General features: G+C 51.5%; 10 protein-coding genes across 10 annotated transcripts; 6 read left to right on the forward strand and 4 right to left on the reverse strand.

Annotated features, from left to right (window-relative positions):
- The first annotated feature begins 1,582 nt into the window (after nucleotides 1-1,582).
- On the forward strand, nucleotides 1,583-2,987 carry BCR37DRAFT_1155 (uncharacterized protein). The gene is made up of 2 exons (XM_040865954.1): nucleotides 1,583-1,841; nucleotides 1,887-2,987. Exons 1-2 carry the CDS (start codon nucleotides 1,723-1,725, stop codon nucleotides 2,869-2,871), a joined length of 1,104 nt encoding a protein of 367 aa, XP_040728072.1. The 5' UTR covers nucleotides 1,583-1,722; the 3' UTR covers nucleotides 2,872-2,987.
- BCR37DRAFT_1584 (Frag1/DRAM/Sfk1) lies at nucleotides 2,851-3,950 on the forward strand. The gene has a single exon (XM_040866150.1). It carries the CDS (start codon nucleotides 3,103-3,105, stop codon nucleotides 3,874-3,876), a length of 774 nt encoding a protein of 257 aa, XP_040728073.1. The 5' UTR covers nucleotides 2,851-3,102; the 3' UTR covers nucleotides 3,877-3,950.
- Nucleotides 3,951-4,013: 63 nt separating this feature from the next.
- On the forward strand, nucleotides 4,014-6,459 carry BCR37DRAFT_375440 (uncharacterized protein). The gene has a single exon (XM_040868379.1). The coding sequence runs from the start codon at nucleotides 4,076-4,078 to the stop codon at nucleotides 6,359-6,361; it is 2,286 nt and encodes a 761-aa protein (XP_040728074.1). The 5' UTR covers nucleotides 4,014-4,075; the 3' UTR covers nucleotides 6,362-6,459.
- Nucleotides 6,460-6,587: 128 nt separating this feature from the next.
- BCR37DRAFT_390125 (uncharacterized protein) lies at nucleotides 6,588-9,467 on the reverse strand (the record flags this gene model as incomplete). Its single annotated transcript, XM_040870803.1, has 2 exons — nucleotides 6,588-7,779; nucleotides 8,515-9,467. The coding sequence occupies 2 exons, from the start codon at nucleotides 9,465-9,467 to the stop codon at nucleotides 6,588-6,590; spliced, it is 2,145 nt and encodes a 714-aa protein (XP_040728075.1).
- Nucleotides 9,468-11,150: 1,683 nt separating this feature from the next.
- BCR37DRAFT_375443 (uncharacterized protein) lies at nucleotides 11,151-12,257 on the reverse strand. The gene is made up of 2 exons (XM_040868380.1): nucleotides 11,796-12,257; nucleotides 11,151-11,756 (listed from the first exon to the last, which is right to left on the reverse strand). Exons 1-2 carry the CDS (start codon nucleotides 12,129-12,131, stop codon nucleotides 11,235-11,237), a joined length of 858 nt encoding a protein of 285 aa, XP_040728076.1. The 5' UTR covers nucleotides 12,132-12,257; the 3' UTR covers nucleotides 11,151-11,234.
- A 199-nt stretch (nucleotides 12,258-12,456) lies between these two features.
- Nucleotides 12,457-14,307, forward strand: BCR37DRAFT_336013 (Clathrin/coatomer adaptor, adaptin-like protein; the record flags this gene model as incomplete). The annotated part of the gene is made up of 1 exon (XM_040867209.1): nucleotides 12,457-14,307. A coding segment is annotated over one exon (1,851 nt), but the record flags the coding sequence as incomplete, so codon positions are not given.
- Nucleotides 14,308-14,977: 670 nt separating this feature from the next.
- On the reverse strand, nucleotides 14,978-15,909 carry BCR37DRAFT_1174 (ribosomal protein S5 domain 2-type protein). Its single transcript, XM_040865967.1, has one exon. It carries the CDS (start codon nucleotides 15,718-15,720, stop codon nucleotides 14,995-14,997), a length of 726 nt encoding a protein of 241 aa, XP_040728078.1. The 5' UTR covers nucleotides 15,721-15,909; the 3' UTR covers nucleotides 14,978-14,994.
- A 254-nt stretch (nucleotides 15,910-16,163) lies between these two features.
- BCR37DRAFT_390129 (spermidine synthase) lies at nucleotides 16,164-17,039 on the forward strand (the record flags this gene model as incomplete). Its single annotated transcript, XM_040870804.1, has 1 exon — nucleotides 16,164-17,039. The coding sequence occupies one exon, from the start codon at nucleotides 16,164-16,166 to the stop codon at nucleotides 17,037-17,039; it is 876 nt and encodes a 291-aa protein (XP_040728079.1).
- Nucleotides 17,040-17,098: 59 nt separating this feature from the next.
- On the reverse strand, nucleotides 17,099-18,790 carry BCR37DRAFT_342654 (tRNA synthetases class I (M)-domain-containing protein; the record flags this gene model as incomplete). Its single annotated transcript, XM_040867440.1, has 1 exon — nucleotides 17,099-18,790. The coding sequence occupies one exon, from the start codon at nucleotides 18,788-18,790 to the stop codon at nucleotides 17,099-17,101; it is 1,692 nt and encodes a 563-aa protein (XP_040728080.1).
- Nucleotides 18,791-19,017: 227 nt separating this feature from the next.
- BCR37DRAFT_340833 (dihydrouridine synthase-domain-containing protein) lies at nucleotides 19,018-20,055 on the forward strand (the record flags this gene model as incomplete). Its single annotated transcript, XM_040867377.1, has 1 exon — nucleotides 19,018-20,055. A coding segment is annotated over one exon (1,038 nt), but the record flags the coding sequence as incomplete, so codon positions are not given.
- Nucleotides 20,056-20,305: the final 250 nt, after the last annotated feature.

Here is a 20,305-nt window from a genome sequence, read left to right on the forward strand (position 1 = left end):
TTGACGACGGCGCATCATTTCCTCCGAACTTTGAGCACGTTTTTGGAGACTGTCAACTTGAAATCGCCAGCCAAACCTTATTTCGGATACGAGCGACTCGAAGCCCAGGATCCGACCAGACAATGCCACTCACGAAGGATTCTCCGCCATGCGATTGTTTGTAATTTGTTACCTGCAGGCCACAGGCTACACTGCCGCTAGGCCCGCGCCGCCCGCTACAGCTCTGCACCTTTCGGCGCGCCGATCATCATCAGCTTGGCAGCGTCTGAGCGTCATATGCATCATCTATTCATCTGCAATGTTCGCAGACTGATGTCTCAGGCTCTCAGTTCCTGAGATGCACTTACGACTGCCAGTCTGCTACCATGTAAATTGGGCCTACTATGAGTCTATGACAGCTGCGCACCACTTGACTAGTATGACTACTAACTTAGTCCTAAGACACCAAATTACAGTGTACAACGGAGATGGGCCCCTCATCTCTAAGCCGACTGACCAAGTTCCAACGGGCCACACGAGTCAGGAGCTTTTTTTGATTCCTGGCTGTCATGAATCATGAATCATGATGCACTCATGGAGCCCTAATTCTCATGAGCCAATATAGCCAGCATGCCCATGGCCTAAGCTTATAGTCAAGTAGCTAAGAATCTAAGATGAAGGAATTTGTACGGAAAGTATGGCTACGATTCGCTTGGATCAATCGCTTTGCTTCAATCTTCCAAGTTGGATCTCGGCGATCAAGATTTAGCCCCGCAAGCCAGCTTGGCGTCGCCTAGAACTGTTGACGTGAACTTCGTGCAAAGAATTTACGCGCGACGATCCCGGAGCATGACAAATTGATGCTCCGGGGAAAATGCAAGTCTTGAAAGCGTGAAAGTCGATAGTAGACTCGATACACACAGCAAACGCTGTGGTTCGTCCATGACAACGAGTGGGATCATTTGTAAGCCCTTGAGCTCTTGGAGTCACTGCATCTGATGCTGTTGTCAGGCAATGATCACCATGGAAAGCCCGCAGTGCTGAATCTGCTGACGGCCTTTCTGAGGCTTCAGTGCGGATTTTGCTGATAGCTTTGTGTTGATAGGATGGTAGCAGAGCTCCAGACGAAATGAATGATGCGTGCGCGGATCCTCTCGGCGCTCACGAACGCCACGAAACGTTATTCTTCAAAGGTGTCTCTGCGCGGGACAACTTGGAATTGCCAAATCTCCTTACGCCAGGCTGTACGACCGTCCCTTTGACAGCTATCTCCGTCGTATCACAAGCTCACTTGGGCAATGGGCAGAGGCCGGCCACCTGCCAAATGTCAGGCGCACGCGCCAAAGCATCAGCTTCTATGAAATCTGGGGCACCAGACGACCACGATGTGTGTACGACACTGCAGCTGACATCTGGGCAGGACGTCAAAACCAGACGACTGCCCGCTTTCACGGTTGCATAAGCATTACTATACCTCTTGGACTGATTCAGCCTTGTCTTTCTTCGTCTATCCTAAAGACCTGCACTGGAACGCAGCGTCATTCTGCTATCAAGACGATTGTCTTTAGTAGCTCCGTGGCCTACCCGATCTTTGCACCAAAGCCTTTCGAAGCAATCGAGAAGCGGCAGTGTGAGCAGAGAAACCATCAAAGAACGCTCACCACGCTCAGTGGAGCGTGCTACCAGCAGCTGCCTCGTAGGCAAGCCGGGCATCACGCCGCTACCCAGAGTCTCACAGCGAATATGAAGCGCGAAGTAGCGATAGGTCTTGAACAGCTTGGCCTGTCTCAGTACATTGCTCGTCTTGAACAAGAGGGCTTCGACGAGTGGGCCTCTCTTTGCGATATTACAGAATCAGACTTGTAAGCTACTTGTCGATGTTCAGGGCCGACGCTAATGCATAATAGGGAGGCATTGGACATCAAGCGGGGACACAGGCGCATATTGCTGCGACACATTGCCACAATTCGCGGGCATCCCTCGACAGAGCCCCTGGATGATGGCTCAAGCGACGGCACTGGCCATCCCGAGGATGGTACACGAAGCCGATCCAATTCTATTTCAACCAGACGGCCAAGCTTGGCCTTTACGGATGCTGAAGACAGTCAATGTCAACGCATGATGCCAACAAAGCGACAATACAAGCGACACCCGAAAGTGGACGAGAATGCTCCTTCTCGGCCTCCATCTGCCTATGTCATGTTCGCCAACCAAATACGCGAAGAGCAACGGCAAAGTAAGCTGACCTTTACACAAATCGCGAGACTGGCGGGAGAGCGGTGGAAGAACCTGGGGCCTGCGGAGAAGGTCAAGATTGAAGCAGCTGCGGATGCACTAAAGCAAAAGTATGTGGCCGAAACGAACGAGTACCGCAAATCTGTGGAGTACCAGCTCTACCAAGACTACCTTTCAGAGTTCAAGGAACGCGCTGTCAGGCACGAGAAGCCTGAAAAGTTGGTTGCGCCAAAACGCACTGGTCGCAACGGAGTACCCCCACGACACCCATACTCGCCTTCTGCCCATCCTTCTACCAGTCCACAGGAGGCTCATTCAACCTTCTCTCGCCAGTCATCTTCTTGTGATTCATCGTCTCATGGCCAGTCCCCAGCCTTTGTCATGACATCGACGACCGAAACAAGGCCATCTGAAGAGCAAAAGACCCCTTTACCGCATTTGAATCAGTGGCTCCCTTCGATGCAGGAGATGGCTGAGCAGGCCGTGCCACAGCACTTGACTGGTCGTCCTCCATTTGAGCAACATCGACTTCCGCCATTGAAGATGTCTATGGCTAGTCAGGAAGCTCTGCCGCCACTAATTCCGTCGGCTTATCGTGGTCACGGTGTTTCTGATCCAAGCTTCTTTCGCATGGCAGGAATGGACCGTACTTACTGATAGTTTTTGTGTACGATAGCCTGTAATATTAACACTCATGAGCCCAGCAAGGACAAGTTTCTGTGACTGTCCCTTCTGCGGCCCGGGATCTGTTTGTGACGTCAGCTTGGATTTCTGACAGGACAAGAATCATCCAGCAAGCAGCCTCTCAAACCAACTCTTTCCTTTCCGTGTCCATATCACTTGGAGCGCAAGTATCCTTTCATTCGTCGCCTCGTTCAGCACAGTATCATGCCTGCAAAGCACTACATCGTTCTGGGCTACGCTTGGGTGCCCCTCGTGGCAGCCTTCACTTGGTTCGGCGTCCTGGTCGCCCTCCTCTCCATCTGGACTGCCAAGGGCAAGCCCAGGATCAAGGCAGACAATGGCACAGTCCCCTATATTTCTGATATCGGCGCCATTGAGAAGCCACTTTTCATCGCTTGTTGTTCAGTGACTACCGGCTTCTTTGTCGCAGCGCTGAGTCTCGAGCGATGGCTGCGTCACAAGGCCCGATTGGACCCAAACCAGAGATCGCGAGAGAAGTGGCTCAGTATTTTGGCTATCTTGTTTGCTGCTGCAGGCGGCGCTTGTCTTATTTCCCTGTCAGTCAAGGACAGCATCAACCACAACCGCCTGCACTGGCACTTCACTATCGGCTTCATTGTCTGCATTGCGCTATCTGCCATCTTCACGACGGCTGAATGGGGTTGGCTCAATACAGACTATAAATCTGCCAGGATGCTCAAGTTCTCCTACACGTTGAAGTTGATTATCATCTTGCTTGCTATTGTGTTTGCCATTGTGCTTGGCGTGTACTTCAACAACGAACAGAAGCAATCGACAGCGGCCGTTATGGAGTGGCTTGTCGCATTTGTCTTTGATCTCTACCTTTGGACTTTGGTATACGACCTCTACCCAGCCATTCACACCAAGCGCGTTACGCACTGGAATGGTCCTGTTGCGAAGGAACGTTCAGGTGCTGGCTTTCACTCGCCCGACTCGAGCGTCGCTGGCCAGGTTTGAGAACATCATCTTCTTATTGTACACTAGCTAGTTAATGATCATTTACATTCAGAATACAAGTCAATGACTGCTTCATCGCGCAGTGCTGCCAATGCTCAACTTCCATCTGAAGGAGCTCCTGCCAAGTTGACCAGCAGCAACCAGCATCCATAAACACCTTGATCCAGTGGGCTGAACACGCTTGCATCGCAGAGGATATATGTCTGCCCAGCTGCTCAAGGAAATTGAGCAACATGGGCCGACCGATGCTGTGGTAAACCGCATCGACTCACTTGCAGAGCAAGACTCAACACGTCTCGCGCAAGTCGTGCAATTACTGGATGCACGTCTGCCTGAAGTCGAGCAACAGCTGGACGCCCTTGTGCATCGACATGGCAAGCGACTCTATAGTATCTTTGCGGATGACAATGAGTCTACAAAGCAGGCGCGTCAGGTGTTTGCTGCGTCGCCCGTGGCCTTTGAGCTCGCCGATATCTTAATGGAACATGCGCGTACCATTCAACAACTGGAGGACCAGCTTGACGCAGCGCACAAAGAACAATCTCAGTTGGAAACACTGCAGCGCTTGGATACACGCTATCAAAACGCTGTGGGCGTGTCAAAGGCAGGTCATCTGTGCAAAGCTTTGGGTATGCTCAATGATTTGCGCGCCGATTTGGAATCAGAGGAGGATGCAGCTCTCGCTGATTTGAAAAACGAAGAACTATCGGGTGAGATCACTAGGTGCTACGGAGAAGTGGAGGAAAGCGCGCGAACCGTCTGGCACGGCAAGGTCTCTGTGACGGAGACGGCGCTCACGATCGAATCCGGTGATGCGCTCGAGGATGCTGTCAAAGCCATGTCTATGCTCGGTGCGCTCAATAAACAAGCAAAGGCTCTCTCGAAGAAAATTGAGGCCTTCTTTGTGCTGCCAATCCTTCAACAAGCCAAGTGCCAACACGCAGAAGGAAGCATACGACTAGAATCCAGCAACAGCAACGGCAGCACAGGTCTCGATGCACTGCAGCAAGTGGTCGAATATCTTGCCCAAAAGCTTCCAGCGGAAATGCTCGTCCTGCTGCAGCAATACTTGATGCCCGCAATACTCCTTGAATTGCAGCAAACCTTTCTGCCTGCGCAACTACCTATTGAAGTCCAAGCGACGGAGCGCATCAAAATACACATTGTCTCTATTCGTGAATTCGAAAAGAAGATGGCACAGTTGGGACTCTTATCAGATACAGACTTGACGGACTGGATAGAACACATCAATCACCACTGGTTCGTTCGCAAGCGCGACGCAACTTTAGGTCAGGCACGAAAGGTCATTCTTGCCTGGGGTGGCGCAACTGAGCAGGTCGAGGTACGTGAAGACGTCACTGGTCGAGACATTGCTCAGGAACCGCAAAATTCTGTAAAGCAAAGCGAGCCCACAGAGGAGCTAGAGGAAGATGCTTGGGGTTCCCCCGAATGGGATGTGGAAGATTCCAAGCATACTACAAAAGCAAAGGATGATGAAGAAGAAGATGATGCATGGGGTCTGGATGAAGACATTCCGATCCCTACTACTCCTGGGATCCAGCAACAAACCTTTTCAAATCTCACTGGTGGTCAGAAGGTCACGCTCTCTGAAAAGTATATGGTGTCCTCGTTACCGAAAGACTTGCTTGCGCTCGTCGATACGCTACGGGAAGAAGCGACATGGTTGGACAACAGTCAAAGTCCAGTCCGATCAGCTTCGCAAAGACTGATTGATGTGGTACCCCTGATCATGCTACTCTACCGCGGTTTAGTGCCGTATCTGACTCAAAGAGGGCTGCCTCGCATGCTTCTTTACAATGACCTTTCTTACTTGGCGACCTTGTTGCCGAGACGCGACGCTAATCTGACGGCGACTGCTGAAAGCCTGAAACAATTCGGCGACTCATTCTACAAGCTTGAGATTGAAGAAAAGCAACAACAACTCCATCTCATACTGGATGGCGCTTCTGGCTTTGTCGACTGCACCACACCTTCGCAAGAAGTTGTTTGCACCGCTACTTTACAAGAATGTATTGATTTGCTTTGCCGATTGCAGGAGCGCTGGGAAGGCACGCTTTCGCATGCAACACTATTGACAGCCCTTGGAAACTTGGTGGAAACGGTCGTTGCGTGTTTCACCTATGAAGTGATGAGTATGACGGACATTGCTGAACAAGAATCCGCCCAGCTAGCCAAACTCGGCGACTTGCTTTCGACTGTTGAGCGGAAGCTCTTCTCTAATCCTGCACAAGATGACGAAGTCCAGGCTATGGCAGCGCCTTATGTGCCATCTTGGTTCAAATTCCGCTACTGCCTCGAGATTCTTGAAGCCAATTTGGCATACATTCTGGATTTATATCGCGATGGCTCGCTTGTTGACTTTGACAAGCGCGAGCTCGTGGAGCTCATCCAGGCGCTTTTCGCTGATAGCGACAAGCGGCGAATGGCTATTGGAGAGATTCAGGGTGCAAAGCGCTGGCAATGACAAGGTGTTTCTAGCAGGATGCCGATTGCTCAATGCCGACTCACCACATGACAAGCAATGCATCAGAGTATACCCATATTAATCATGTTAATCCTAAGAAAGCGTGCATTTATGAAAGTATGTAAGGGCTCATCGGTACTCTGCAGCAAAAGAGTCCTTGGCCTCAAAGTGTCTGTACAGATTTGTTGACATGGAAGTCATAAGCATAGAATTGAAAGAAAGTCGACTAGCCGAGCAAGCCTCCGACGACTCCGTCGACAGTGCCTGCGAGACCACCTAGCAGACCCGAGCCGCCAGGTACAGCAGGTGCGCTGGGCAGTGCGACGGAAGGTACAGGAATGCTTGGGACGGCAATACTTGGTGCAGCGAACGTCGGCGCAGCCAGTGTTGGCACAGTGACGCTAGGAGTTTCAGACAGCGCAAGTGTAGGTGGAGCGGGGGCAGTTTGTGTGAAAAGAGTGGTCGGCGAGGCAGGAGCAGCAGGAGCGGATGGAGCTTGTTGGCCACCGCCAAGAAGCCCACCAACAAGGCCGGCAGCAGCGTTCGTCAAATCCGTCACAGCTGCCAGAGGGCCAGGAGCGGTGCTAGTTCCACCCAATCCACCAATTGCTTCTCCGACATTAGCAATCAGGGACGGTAAGGGGTTGGCAGGGATGCCGCCACCAGCGCCAGTCGTGGTGCTTGGGGAGGTAGCACCGCCATTGCCTGCACCGCTGCCTGGAGCATTGCCACCGCCGAGAGAGTCGACGACGGTGCCAACACCATCGAGAATACCATCAACAACCGGGGTCAGTGGCTCGGTTGTGGGTGTGATTGGACCAAGGATGGTATTCACGACGCCGGAGAGGCCAGCAGTCGGTGTTCCACCACCAGTTGACGACGACTGACCAAGCGGTGTCAGAATGTCTCCCACAGGATCCTGAAGAAGACAGAGACCGTTGTTTGGGCTGAGGAGGACAGGCAGACAGAGTCCAACGCCGCATTGACTGGTGGCGGTACAAGGCTGGTTGAGGGAGAGCAGACCTGTCACAATACCGCCAGAATCAGCCGCAGGATTAGGTTCAGTCGAGGCACCAAGTACACATCGTCCGACTTCGAGTGGAAGGCCACCGGTCACAGGCAATGCAGTGAAGAGACACAAGCTCAGCCCGATGTTGGTACAGTCATCCGAAGTGAGACAGTCGGCAGCACTAGAACCTGCGGCAAATGGCGGGAGAATGGCAGACAGCGCACAGAATCCAGTGTCAACGCCAAGGCCACCTACGATTGGCACATTACTCGCATCGAGACAGATACCAAGAGGGAAACCGTTGTTGGTGCACTCATCTCCAGTGCTACAAGCTCTGGGGTTGACGGAAGATGTAGCAGAAGCAGAGGTTGTAGAGGAAGTAACAGAAATGCTGGTCGTCACAGAAGTGCTAGTCGGTGGTTCAGAAGTAGACGGAGACGTCGTGCTGCTTGACGACGGAGAAGAAGTCGTAGTGCTGAAAGATGACGTGCTAGTCGTAGGGTCACTCGGCGTAAGCGTGGTGCTGATTGACGACGAAGAAGAAGTTGTAGTGCTCGAGGATGACGACGATGACGACGACGTATCAGACGTAGACGTAGGCGTCGTGCTGCTCGACAACGTAGAAGAAATTGTAGGGCTGAAAGATGACGTGCTAGTCGTAGGTTCACTCGGCGTAAGCGTGGTGCTGATTGACGACGAAGAAGAAGTTGTAGTGCTCGAGGATGACGACGATGACGACGACGTATCAGACGTAGACGTAGGCGTCGTGCTGCTCGACAACGTAGAAGAAATTGTAGGGCTGAAAGATGACGTGCTAGTCGTAGGTTCACTCGGCGTAAGCGTGGTGCTGATTGACGACGAAGAAGAAGTTGTAGTGCTCGAGGATGACGACGATGACGACGACGTATCAGACGTAGACGTAGGCGTCGTGCTGCTTGACAATGTAGAAGAAGTTGTAGGGCTGAAAGATGACGTGCTAGTCGTAGGGTCACTCGGCGTAAGCGTGGTGCTGATTGACGACGAAGAAGAAGTTGTAGTGCTCGAGGATGACGACGATGACGACGACGTATCAGACGTAGACGGAGGCGTGGTGCTGCTTGACGATGAAGAGGAAGTAGTGCTTGTCGTGATGACTGTCACAGACGTAGTTGGTGGTCCCTCAGGCGGCGTTGTAGCCGACGTCGTGCTGGAGGTACCGGGCGTCGTCGTCCCTGGGGGACCATCTACTGTGCCTGAAGTGCTCACAACCGAAGAACTGCTTGAACCTGGCCCTGTAGTAGGAATTGGTGGACCCGGTACACTTGACGAACCAGATGTCACCGGCGGTAGTGAACTTGTGCCGCCAGGCGATGTTGTTACCCCTGGCACTGTTGTTACAGGAGCAGAAGTCGAGGATGGGAAATCACCGGGACCACCATTGGTAACAGTGATGGTTCTTGTAACAGTTGTTCCAGTACCAGGTACGATGACTGTAAATGTCTGTGGGCCGTTCGGGCTAAGGATTTGTGTAATGGTCTGAACAACAGTCGTGATTGTGCCATCATTGCCCATGCGAGTTGTCGTTACGAGCTGATTCGCGTCTGTAATAGTCTGGCCATTGATGATAGTTGAGACGAATGTGCTTGTAGCCAGCCCAGGAGTGGTGACCGGCACATTTGGGTCAGTCACTGTGGTACCACCTGCGACATTGGTGCCCGGCGGTACTGGAACAAAGTTGGTGAAAAAGACGGTCGAGCCAGACGGGAATGGAACGCCGGCGACAGTGCAGTCATCATCGCAGATTGTGAAAGCGTCCACTCCAGCATTTTGAACAGTTGAAGCGGGGTTATCGAAAGTAGTCCCGCCAAAGACCTGGCCAGCAATTCCGCTAGCGCTGCCAAGAGTCGAAACGCTGAATGATTGACCTTGAGATGTAATGGTCTGCACAGCGCAAGCGTTGCCTGTACATTGAGGAATAGTTGTCAAGACAGTGACGGTAGAAGGCACACAGGACGACGCAAACTGGCGAGGCTCCAATCGAGCAGCATTGCGCTTCAGATGAGGGATGGCATCGATCGAGCTCAGACAGCCTGCGAATAGCAGGAGACCGGCCAACATAGTTGCTGAATTGATTGCCGCAAGCCTCATGTGGTTCGTCGAGTCCTTATAGCTCCATGCACTCGCAACCTATACGCCCTCACATAGCATCCTGAGACAGCTGTGCCGCGGTTGCCACAGCGCCTTGGGCTTCACTGCAAGGTCGTCGACCGAGAAGAGCCGCGCATGGTCTTCGTTCGAAGCGGTGCAGGCCGCGTTGTCTGTTCTGCCGGATCTCGTGGACTTGACAGGCCGCTGTCAGTAGGGGCGCACTTGATTTTGGTACGCATAGCACCTGGTGTGCTTACGGCTCAAGTTGTGTGTTGTGCACATTGGGAGCGTCCGATGGACCGGTGGTACGGACACCGAGACACCATGCTGTGCTGAAGCCGCTGATCTGTTGTGGTTCGAGCAGGCAAGCGAATCTCGCGCTGCCAAATTGCCGGTTAGACAGCGGCAAGGCCCACTTGGCCGCCCACCAGATTGACTTCGACTGTACATTGAGCAGTGAGCCAGTGACCGATCGACCCTTGCTGGGCAATGCCTGTACATACAAGTCGTCTGAAGGTGGTCTCAAGCCTTCTATATCGCATCCAGTCCTGAAAGTCGCATTTTAACACAAAGATCATCTGCCGAATACATACCCATGTCTGAGAATGGGGTTCGGGCCGGGATCATAGAGCTCATGTTCTCGCAGTTTGGAAAGTGCTGACCTTGCCACGGTGGCACGCGATCGCGAGTGGAGGCAGGCAGCTTTACGCGCGAAGGCCTTAAGCCCTCCCAGTGGTCCCACTGATCAGGACTTGACTACCAAGCTTCACAAGAACGTGCGAGACTTGTGAACACTCGGGTGCAGGCATTGCGTCTTGCAAAGCTGCGACGCCAAGAACGCGAGGATACTAGATAGCATGCATAGCTGCGCTCGACAGCTGGCGACTTCGAACTCGTACGAGCTGCCTCAGATAGACCAGAGCGCTAAGGCAATATCTGAGACAATTTGCTCCTGATCTTGCCTCTTCGACCTGTCAATGCAATTGCCCTTTTTCCAAAGTTTCCTGCTACTACTACAGAGGACGTTGCGGACGTTGCGGCTCGCCGCCATGTGGCCATCGCCAAGGGCACGGGCCAGGGTGGCCTTCTTCGCGATTGACTCAATGCGCGCGTACGTACGCTGCCGCTGCACTGTTTCATGATGGCTTCCTGCGCTACTACAGCTGATCGCTTGCCAGCTTGCTTGCTTGCTCTATGAAGTGGCCGCACCGTTTCGAATCAATCGATCAGCAGACTACTCCCACATAAGGCTTGTCACATGGAAGCACTGCTTGCTACTTCATTGACTTCGGCAACTGCAAGAGCACATGGCAAAGACTTGCTAGCCGAACTTCCTAGATGTAGAAATGTTATTCACTGCTAGCTTCTTCGGTCATGATCATGTCAGAGAGTATGCGAAAATCAATGCAAGCTGTTCATGGGTGCACTTAATAGGCTCCCGATCGCGATGAAATAGATACCTTGTCTGAACAGTCCTACAACCGGTTCATAGTGGTCTGGCCTTTGTGACTAAATGCAAAGCGATCGGCTGTTAGTCTGCAGTTGTAGAGGACTCAAAGCAAGCGGAAAGCTAAGATGGTGTCCGTTGTAATTCTAGCGTGGCACGGGACGTCTTCAAGGATGTGAAACATTCTCTCGAATTCGATACCCACGCGTGAATTACATCGGCAGAGCAAGTACGCAGCTATCATATCTCTCTGAGCAAGCGAATGAAGAAACAAATTTAGCCTATCTCGATCACTTGACGAGCTGTGCTTGCCCCAGCAAGCTTTTCGCGAACTCTACTTCTTGCGCACCTGCAAGACCTTTGCTTGTCAATTGCGCGAGTTGCTTTGTGGCGAGCAGATCCAGTTTCTTGAGCTCTACAGCAGTCGTCTCCTTGAGATCTCCCATCAGAGCGGAGCAGCATACTTTGACGCCGCAGAAAGCACGTAGTGAGTTATCTCTAAGTTCAATTGCGCGCAAGTATTCGCGAAGAGCGTGCTCCATGTGGTTAGATCCTGGATGCTGAATGGCCAGCGTGTAGAATGAATCTGCGTACAGGAGATGCGTCATAGATTCATGTGGTGCCAGTAGGACCGCCTCGCCGTAGCAAAAGTTGGCACGCTCATGGGCATTGACTGAAGCATAGAGTTCTGCCAGTTCTGCCCAAGCATCCGCGTCTGTGTAGAAGACATCGACGTAGGTGCAAAGTGCTTGTATCGCATCGCCGACCTTTCCTGTTGACTTGAAGAGAGTAATTCTCCGTTTTATGACCGGCTATTGTTAGCAACTAGAGGTAACAAACAGGAAACGAACCACATTGGTAGGCTCTACAGCCAATACTTTATTATAGAAGGCCAAGGCAGCATCAGCGTCCTTTGTTGCTTCAAGGTGCATGCCCTTCAGAGCGTGAACTCGGGCAGACTCTGGAAACTTGTCGGACAGTCTTGTCAAGCACTCCAACGCCAGAGAGTCATCTGCAACAATGAGAGCTGCAACCATGCCTTGTTCATATAGGTCCCATTGCTCGATACCGGTAGAGCTTATTTTGCCTGAATTGATCAAGCTTTGCACAGTCGCAGCAACTTCAGCGGGGTCATCAGAGAGGCGAGCATGTTGCCGCCGGCGCCTTAGCTCTTCCAAGTCCAGCATTTGATGAGCAAGCTTGTGTCAATGAGAGCAGAGCAGTAATTCCAGTGCTAGTAAATGCTAGGCTAGCTAAACGTATGTACTGTGCACTGTGTACTCTGTACAGCTGCAGCAGTGTCAGTGTGTCAGTGTAGCAGTACGCACGTGAAACCGAAGCGGCGCCGACGCCAGAAAGTTGAGCAGGCGCGCTATACGCTCGTCACTTTGGCAGATAAAGACCGTGCCGGCAATTAGAGAGGTCTAGGGAGCAAGCTGAAAGACAATGGGCCATGTTTGAGAAGACGCGTATGCACCAGTCGCCAATTGAAGAGACTGACCCCTAGTTACGGACCTCATTCGAGGCTTGCGCGCCAACAAAAAGGATGAGAAGCGGTACATACAATTGGCGATTGCCGAATGCCGCCGGGAAGCAAAGAGTCAAGATGTAGATGTCAAGGCCGGTGCAATCCTCAAATTAACCTATCTTGCCATGTTTGGGCAAGATATGGCATGGGCGTCCTTTGCGACAGTCGAGGTCATGGCATCGCCCAAGTTTGTCAACAAGCGGATAGGCTACATGGCTGCTGCCCAGGGATTTCGGCAAGATACAGATGTCCTCATGCTTTCTACGAATCAGATGAAGAAGGACCTCGCGAGCAGTAATGCGTCGGACGGCTCTATTGCGCTCAGTGCGCTCGCAGATATTGCAACACCAGACCTCGCGCGAGATCTCAGCCACGATGTTATTGGCATGCTCGGGCATTCGAAAGCTTCAGTACGCAAGAAGGCAGTGCTCGTTATGTACAAAATCTTCTTGCAGTACCCGGAAGCGTTGCGCTCGTCGTATCCTAAGCTGAGGGAACGACTCGAAGACACGGACCAATCGGTGGTGTCGGCCACTATCAATGTCATTACAGAGCTTTCTCGTCGTAATCCAAAGAACTATTTGACTCTGGCGCCGATACTCTTTGAACTTCTCACCACGTCAACGAACAATTGGATGCTCATCAAAATCATCAAGCTGTTTGCGACACTGACGCCATTGGAACCACGTCTGACGAAGAAGCTCATCACACCACTCACGGATTTGATTCAGTCCACGCCGGCCATGTCTCTGCTGTATGAATGCATCAACACAGTCATTTCTGGTGACATACTCAAGGCTCCAAACTCTGATGGTCTCGCACGGCTATGCAATGCAAAGCTCAGTGACTTTTTTGAGCAAGGCGACCAGAACCTAAAGTATGTGGCTATCATTGCGCTCACCAAGCTGAGCGAGACACATCCCGAGCTTGTCTCATCTCATCAAGCAGAAATCCTGGCATGTGTCGATGATGCAGACTTGTCAATCCGTCTGCGTGCCCTTGAGCTTGTTTGTCTTATGCCGACAAAAAAGAGTCTACCAGACGTAGTCAAGCGGCTTGTCCTCCAGCTACTGCCAAACGGGCTCAACTTGCCCGACCAACATCGGCGTGGCTTGGTGCTTCGCTTGATCAAGATGTGTCGCATGGACAACTACAAGCACATTGATAATTTTGACTGGTATATCGCGGTTTTGGTAGATCTGGTCAAGATCAGCAAGGTTGATGTCGGCGAAGAGTTGCGACAGGAGATTCTCAATGTCTGTGTACGCGTCCGCAATGTGCGTGAGTTTGCAGTGCCTACACTAGCTCGTCTTTTGCATTCGAGAGACATTCTCGAGCATGCTGACGATCCTTCGCGGAATGCGGCTGCGCTACAGACTGCTGCGTGGGCTGTCGGAGAGTATAGCTCGCATCTCGAAGACCCACGTCAAACGCTCAACAACATGCTCGCAGCACCACTGGGAAAGCTCGCGTCTCCGATTCTATGCGCATACCTCCAAGCGATTCCTAAGCTTTTCACACGATGGGCCTCGGAAATGGAAGAGAATAGTGCTGGAGCAAGATCTGAACTCACTTTACAAATCGAGAAGCTTCAACGCACCATTGCCAAATTCGCCACATTCAGCGATATTGAAGTTCAACAGCGTGCTCTCGAGCTTGTGCAAATCTTCGAGGTCGCAGCGCAGGTCGTTGCAGAAGCTGATGCTGACGCAGACAATTTGCCCTTCTTCTCCGAGATTCTGCCAAATCTCTACCTTTCTGGTGGCGATTTGAACCCGATCGCTCCAAGCGCACAAGCTGCAATAGCAGTTCCAATCGAGCTTGATCTCGATTCATGGATTGTGCAACCGACGCCACCTCCTTCACCCGTCATTGATCCCAAAGAGATGTCAATCGAGGTGGATGATGAGGAGCTGGCTGAGCAACAACGGCATGCGCGGTTGGAGCGCAATAGGGATGATCCATTCTACATCCCGACAGCGCAGGATGGGCGCGAGGCAGAGGATCTTATGGACACGCAAAATGACATCAATCTCGAAGATATCCCCGTAACTGCCTTGGAGGAACCCATCCGCATCAAACGCAAGAAGCGCAGACCGCAAGAACCAGTCGAGATACTAGTTGACGAACAACCAGAGGGAGCTGTACAGGATGAAACGATACCTGCTAGCGCAACGACAAGTGCAAAGGCAAACAACATTCTCAAGGTTGATGGCAGCAAACTGTCTGCCTTTGATTTAGATGCAGCGGTGCCAGATGACGAAGATGAAGATATGCTAGAGGCCTTCCACGCCATGCAACGGAAACCAACTCAAAGGACCGACAGCAAGACGAAGTCCAAGCCAGATGAAGACCCGAAGAAGAAGAAAAAGAAGAAGAAGAAGGCTTCAACGCCCGTGCAAGAGGAGCATCGTCCTGAGGCAGTGCAGAACGATGTGGTCGAGGTCATCAAGAAAAAACGGCGAAAGAAGCCTGTTGAGATTGTATAATGAATTACACGAGAAGTAGCATAGTGCAGCATACTAGGTGAGGAAACCCCCTTTGTCTAGTGCGTCGCGTGCTGCAGTACTGATATGTTTGAAGCGCACATCGCCAAGGAGAACGCCTCCAAACCAGCGAGTGACGACAACGAGCACATTTGTCGCTTTGGTCACTTCCAGTAGAAATGCAAGACGAGGCCCTGCACCAGTTTCTCCATCATCATCGTGCTCTGCAATAATTCGTTCTGGACCATCAATCTTATCATGGCGATACCGACAAGCCCATATCTGTGGATGTGAAGCTTTTTGTAGATGCTTGTCGTTCTTTATATCTTCCAGGGCAGCCATGAGCTCTTCCTTGTTATGTATCTGTATTGCACGGCCAAGCATCGTGCTCTTGCGGTCATGCACAGGCTCGCCTATCGTCCACTTGAGAGCTTGAGCAGTAGGAGGTATCTCTACCATAGCTTGCTCCTCTTCTTCGTCATCTTTCTCGTCCGATAACATAGATATCAGAGAAAACAATATCTCCTCCCCAGAATAAGCATGCAAATGCTGTTCAATGCGTTCCCTTGCAATGCCAGTGACTGAGGACACTTTGGGCGGGATAGCAGGATACGCATCTGGAAAGTTGAGGTAGAGCTCGACAGCATGGACTTTCAGCTTGTATGTGGACTCTGTACCAGAAGATTGCTCGAGATAGCCAGGATAGATGGACTGTATAGCAAGTACTTCATCTTCCAAGGCTGATGGGTCGGGCATGGCCATGGCAAATGCATGCCAAGTGCGCCAAAAGCTTTGACAGAGGCAACAACTTTAGTCGTGCGTTGGAGGATCGGCCACTTGAAGCACGCTTAAGCCATTTCAAAAGTATTGTTTGCGGATATCAAAGGATTCTGAGATGGGCAGTGCGACGAAAAGCTTTGATGCTGGCAATAATTCGAGGTGTGGACATAAAAATTTGGACACGCCAAGCTTAGATTGCCGACATCAAAGGATTATGGCTGGCCTGAAAGCTTTGATCTTGGCAACAATTTGAGAACACAAGGACCAATCGAAATTACTTTCAGGGACTTCTAGGAACTTGATCGAATTGAATTGCCATGATCAAAGGATTCACAGAAGGAGCTCCTCCCAAATTATTTTTCTGCGTCGCTCAGGAATCCCGAGTTGCGATGAAGCGCTTCTTCTCCTCAACAGTCAAGCAAGCTATGTCTCTCACTCATCACCTCGTCAAGGATGGATGGTTCCACGAAATCTCCGACACCATGTGGCCCGGCCAGCATTTTTCGCTCAAGGTGAATAAGATTCTCTATGCACAAAAGTCGCTCTACCAAGATGTGCTTGTCTTCGAATCGGCCACCTACGGCAACGTGCTTGTGCTCGATGGTGCTATTCAGGTCACGGAGCGTGACGAGTTCTCTTACCAGGAAATGATCACAAACTTGGCCATGATGTCGCACCCGAACCCAAAGAAGGTGCTCGTCATTGGTGGTGGTGACGGTGGTGTTTTGCGTGAGGTTGTCAAGCACGAGTGTGTCGAGTCAGCCATCCTCTGTGACATTGATGCCGATGTGCCCAAGGTTGCAAAGGAGTTCTTGCCCAATATGGCCACTGGTCTCACCCATGAGAAGGCCACTGTCCACATTGGCGACGGCTTCAAGTTCTTGGCTGAGTACCAGAACACGTTCGATGTTATTATCACTGATTCTTCTGATCCTGAGGGTCCTGCAGAATCGCTCTTCCAGAAGCCTTACTTCCAGCTTCTGCACGACGCACTGCGTGAGGGTGGTGTCATCACGACGCAGGCCGAGTGCCAATGGCTTCACCTCAAGGTGATCAAGGACCTCAAGCAGACTTGCGAGGGTATTTTCCCCAACGTCCGTTATGCCTACACCACTATTCCTACCTACCCATCTGGCCAGATTGGCTTCATGGTCTGCTCCAAGGACAAGGACGCCAAGCTCAATGTGCCTTTGCGTTCGTGGTCGCCTGAGGAGGAGGACAAGCACTGCCGATACTACAACAAGGAGATTCACTCTGCTGCCTTTGTGTTGCCCCAGTTCATGAAGAAGCACCTGGAGTAGATGCAGCTCAATTAGACTTCATTAAAATGCTATCTATACATGCGTTTCGGCTGTTTAATCTACTTGATACCATTCTTTATTGCTTTAGTGTCAGCATTGTCCACCACCTTCTCGCTATCCACCAACAAGGTAAACATCCGATCACGCGAAGCCACAGGCGAGTATGTGTCGTCGGTGCCAAACTTGGCAAACGGCAATGTCCGCTTGTCGGCCTTGACACCGAGGCGATCTAGCAGTGCGCATGCAGCATCTGGTACGATTGCTTGTAGAAGTAAAGCAGCCACCCGTGCACCTTCTTGACCAGCATACAACGCTGCTCGACGTTCCTCAAGCGGTATGTCTTTGAACCACGGCGCCGAATGCTGAAAAAATGTATTGCACTTGTAAACCAAGTCTACAATGTCTTGAAGTGCCTTGTGTATCAGAAACTGCTTGCCCATATTGTCCGCGTATGAGGCTGCGTACGTATCGACAGCTTGAGCAAATTCGGCCACTTTCGGCGAACACGTCGCTGGCACGGGACGTGGCATAGCAGCTAGCTCAGCAAATGCAGTGGATGTGATGCGCTGAACAAGGTTTCCCACGCCACCAACGAGCTCGGTGTTGTATCTGAGTATGACGTTGGAGCTTGAGTAAGATCCATCATTCTCCAGTCGCCCATCACGCATGAGATAGTACCGAACAGCATCTACGCCGTAATGGCTGATTGCTTCCCAGGGGTCAACAACATTGCCAATGCTTTTGCTCATCTTCATATTGTCGACCGTCCAATGTGCATGTGAAAGAACCTGTCGTTGGACAGGTAGCTCTGCAGCTAGAAGGAAAGCAGGCCAGTAAATGCAATGAAAACGCATGATGTCCTTGCCAATGACTTGCAAATCGGCAGGCCATAGCCGCTGACTTTCCATGGATGCCAAATCTGGATAGCCAGCAGCAGTGATGTAGTTGACTAGTGCATCTAGCCAGACGTAGATGGTTTGTGAGGAATCACCTGGCACGGGGAGTCCCCAGGTCAAGCGTTCCGACGGTCTCGATATCGACAAATCACTCAGTCCCGCTTCTACGCTGCGAATAATGTCGTCGTAGCGTATTTGCGGCAAGATGAAGTCTGGTTTGCTCTTGTAAAGGTCGAGCAAGGCTTGCTTCATGCTGCTAAGGCGGAAGTGATAGTTCTCCTCTTTGGTCCACTTCACGAGAGAACCAGTCTCTTGCGAGGTGACGACTTCTTCGCCAGTCTCAGGATGGACGTTGCGTTTTATGCTTGACTCGGGATAAAAGGTCTCATCGCTGATGGAGTACCAACCAGAATGAGATCCTTTGTAGATATATCCACGCTCCTCTAGCTTCCTCCAGAACGCTTCTACTGCCAGCTTATGATCCGCATCTGTGGTCCGAATGAAACGATCATAGTGAACATTGGCACGGCCAGGCAGATCCTTGAAAACTTCGGCAGCCGAGTCGCAGAACTCCTTGGGTGACTTGTTGGCCACCTGTGCAGCTTGCGCAACCTTCATACCATGTTCATCTGTACCTGTCAGCAGAGTAGCTTGCTGGCCTGCAAAGAGCTGGTGACGCCTCAAAACATCAGAAAGCACTTCTGTATAAAGATGGCCGATGTGAGGTTTAGCATTGACGTAGAAGATGGGCGTTGTTATATAGAACGGCTTTGTCTCTGAAGAGCTATAGCGTATGTGCCGTCTACTAAGCAGAGATTTGAAAAGCAGAGAGCACGCACATCTCGGCTTCAGCATCGCATCGAGCAGAAGTCTACAGGAGCTGCAGCTATCTAGCAACTGTAGCTGACTGTCGGCGTCGGGCTTGTCCTTCGGGTCGCCTTCCAAACCTTTTTTTGAAGCTCTGCATACTTGGACTCGACTCACCTGCATCTACAAAGCTGAGACGCTTCTGGAGAGCCATGGGCTCCCTCGATATCCCGGCACCTTCATCGCCTTCTGCTTCCACCCCTACGAAAGCTCTTCTGCGCGGCCGCGCATGGTACGAGTCACTTGGCAGCCCGAAACACATCGTCGCGCCTATGGTCGATGGTTCTGAATATGCATGGCGAGTCTTATCACGGCGCTATGGCGCTACACTCTGCTACTCTCCCATGATGCACGCAAAGAACTTTTCCATGTCAGCGAAAGCGCGTAAGGGGTTTTGGAGTTCTATGCAGACCGCCAAGGAAGAGAAGCTCATTGTTCAGTTCTGCGCAAATGAACCTGAGGTCTTGCTACAGGCCGCAAAGGAAGTCGAGCCGTATGCAGACGGTGTTGATATCAACTTTGGCTGCCCGCAGGGAATCGCAAAACGGGGTAGGTATGGTGCTTTCCTTCAAGATGAATGGGATGTGGTATACAATTTGATCAATATCTTGCACAAGAATCTATCGATTCCTGTCACTGCCAAGATACGCATCTTTGACGATCGGGAAAGAACGCTCGCTTATGCGAGAATGGTTTTGAGTGCAGGTGCCAATATCCTCAGCGTGCACTGCCGTACGCGTGAACAAAAGGGGCACCACGCAGGATTGGGTGACTGGTCAGTGCTCAAATACCTGAGGGAAAATTTGCCTGCTGAGACTGTTCTGTTTGCAAATGGAAACGTCCTCTATTACGAGGATATCGACGCATGCTTGAAGTATACTGGATTCGATGGCATGATGGTGGCAGAGACGAATTTGCACAACCCAGGCATCTTTAAACCAAATTGCTACCCTCGTGTGGATGAAATGATGAAGGAGTATTTGGATCTGCTGGTTGAACTGGATGACGACACAAGCTGGCTGCCTGTCAAGGCCCATCTCTTCCGGCTGGCAAAACCGGCATTGATGCACCACATTGATTTACGCGATCGCCTCGGTCGAGTCTATGGCAAGAAGAACATGGAAGAACTCTGGGCCATTCACAAGGAGCTCAAAGAGCGTATCGATGCTGAGATTGCGTCAGACACCGGCGAGTATCCTCTTGTTGATGGCTACCGGAACATTCCCTGGTATCGTTGCCAACCATACTATCGTAAGCCAAAGGCTGCAGAGGAGGCTCCTGGCCAAGCGCAAGGAGAGGAGAAAGAGTCTCCCCCCAAAGCGGGCATTCAGGAAGTCAAGGCTAGCGAGCAAAGCTTGAAACGGTCGATTGAAGCTGTTGAAAGTCCCGTCCCGGAGCCATGCGAGGCGAAGCGATCTGCTGAAGCAAGTACGGCACAAGCCATCTTCTCAGGGTGAGTCTTGACAATGGACCTGGTTCTTCTTGCTAATAAGCATAGAACCA

Source organism: Protomyces lactucae-debilis (genome assembly GCF_002105105.1).
Source record: "Protomyces lactucae-debilis strain 12-1054 chromosome Unknown BCR37scaffold_1, whole genome shotgun sequence".
Lineage (NCBI taxonomy): Eukaryota > Fungi > Ascomycota > Taphrinomycetes > Taphrinales > Protomycetaceae > Protomyces > Protomyces lactucae-debilis.